The sequence below is a fragment of the Orycteropus afer genome, unplaced genomic scaffold, assembly GCF_000298275.1.
Source record: "Orycteropus afer afer isolate SDZICR_OR568_19922 unplaced genomic scaffold, OryAfe1.0 scaffold01243, whole genome shotgun sequence".
Lineage (NCBI taxonomy): Eukaryota > Metazoa > Chordata > Mammalia > Tubulidentata > Orycteropodidae > Orycteropus > Orycteropus afer.
Genome location: NW_006922830.1, coordinates 78,174 through 80,131, shown reverse-complemented (window position 1 = coordinate 80,131; position 1,958 = coordinate 78,174). Strand labels below are relative to the sequence as shown.

At 37.8% G+C, this 1,958-nt stretch overlaps 1 protein-coding gene across 1 annotated transcript; it reads left to right on the top strand.

Annotated features, from left to right (window-relative positions):
- The first annotated feature begins 728 nt into the window (after window positions 1-728).
- LOC103213063 (olfactory receptor 1094-like) lies at window positions 729-1,739 on the top strand. The gene has a single exon (XM_007958960.2). It carries the CDS (start codon window positions 762-764, stop codon window positions 1,737-1,739), a length of 978 nt encoding a protein of 325 aa, XP_007957151.1. The 5' UTR covers window positions 729-761.
- The last annotated feature ends 219 nt before the right edge of the window (window positions 1,740-1,958 follow it).

Genomic DNA, 1,958 nt, shown 5'->3' with positions numbered 1-1,958 from the left:
TTTTTCCCATTTAAACTTGGATTCAGTCTTGTGAGATAAGTGCTGTTGTTCTTGTGTAACAGTGAACACTAAGGAAAGATGTTTGTTTATAGTATAGCAAGCACATGGCTAGTGTTCTAATGTATATCCTCTATTCACTGAAGTTTGGAAGTATAAAATTTTGTATTTGTGAAAACCACTCTAATTGACAAGATTTTTGTTTGTTTGTTTGTTTGATTGTTTCTGTTGGATGACAATTTTAGCCTACAAATAAATGAAATCATTTCTTTCTTTTATTTGTACAGGAATTATACCCACATGGACCCAACTCTTTTATCCCTGCCTTTACCATCTCTGGAAGGCAGAAGTGGTTCGGTGATAGGATTTGCACCTTCCATGCCAGAAAGCCAGGTTGGAACCAGCCAATGCACCTAAGTGCAACCACTGTCTATTGTAACTTGAAGCTTGCAAAATGATTTTGCTGTGAAGCTGAATAAATCAGCCAGTGACCGGACTAATGCAGACTAGGCAGTAAGGCCTAGTAGTCTACTTCCAAAATTAATCCAATGGGAACTCTGTGGATCACGATGGTTAAATCCCATTGTGCATGGAGTTGCCATGAGTTGAAGGTCAACTCAAAAGCAGTTATCAAAAAAAATCCTATCATTGTCTATAATGTTATTATCACCTTCTAAAAGACAATGATGAAGGTATAGATGGGTGCACTCTGTTTTCACAGGATATCAGGACATTGCATTTCGGACCTATAACTATCAACTGAAATGTCAGTTTTGTCATCAGCACTGGATCCATACAGGATTCCAGTGAAGAATGTCACTGAAGTCACTATGTTTACATTGCTGGGATTCACAGACGATTTTCAGTTGCAAGTCTGTCTCTTTTTACTATTTCTTGCAATCTATATTTTTACTCTGGTAGGAAATTTGGGACTGGTTTTATTAGTTGTGGTAGATTCCAGACTCCACAACCCCATGTACTATTTTCTGAGTGTCTTATCTGTCTTAGATGCTTGCTATTCTTCAGTTATCACCCCAAAAATGTTGGTCAATTTCTTGTCAGAGAATAAAACCATAACATTCCTTGGATGTGCAACACAGATGCTGCTCTTTGTAACTTTTGGGACCACAGAATGCTTCCTCTTGGCAGCCATGGCATATGATCGCTATGTAGCAATCTACAACCCACTTCTGTACTCGGTTAACATGTCACCCAGAGTCTATGTGCCACTCATCATTGCTTCTTATGTTGCTGGTTTTTTGGATGGTGTTATACACACAGTAGGAACTTTTCGTCTGTCCTTCTGTGCATCCAATGAAATTAGACACGTCTTTTGTGATATCCCCCCACTCCTTGCTCTCTCCTGTTCTGACACTCACATCAACCAGCTTCTGCTCTTCTATGTGGTGGGCTTTATTGAGATATTCACCATCCTGATTGTCCTAATCTCCTATGGTTTCATATTGATGGCCATTCTGAGGATGCGTTCTGTTGAGGGAAGGCGAAAAGTGTTTTCCACTTGTGGCTCTCACCTCACTGGAGTGTCAATTTACCATGGAACCCTCCTCTTCACATATGTGAGGCCAAATTCTAGCTATTCTTTGGACGATGACATGATAGTGTCTGTATTTTACACAGTTGTGATTCCCATGTTGAACCCCATCATCTACAGCTTAAGGAATAAGGATGTAAAAAATGCAGTGAAAAAATTGTTTGAAAGAAATCGTAGAGTCCATTTTTAGCACTGAATAAAACTAAAATAAATTGCATGTTAGTCCATATTTCTGATCAAATTAAAAGAAAATTATCTCTCTTTTTGTTATTAGTGTCCATATGTCTCAGAATATCATCAAGTAAATCATAATCAAACTGCCAATAAAATTTTAGAACTACAAATAAATTTTACCATCTATATGACTATGGCTATGTGCAAAATGACCCATGTTAACCATTTATTGATG

Bases quoted from the DNA above. Each gene is read 5' to 3' on its own strand.
- LOC103213063 (XM_007958960.2), top strand. From the start codon at position 762: ATGTCAGTTTTGTCATCAGCACTGGATCCATACAGGATTCCAGTGAAG.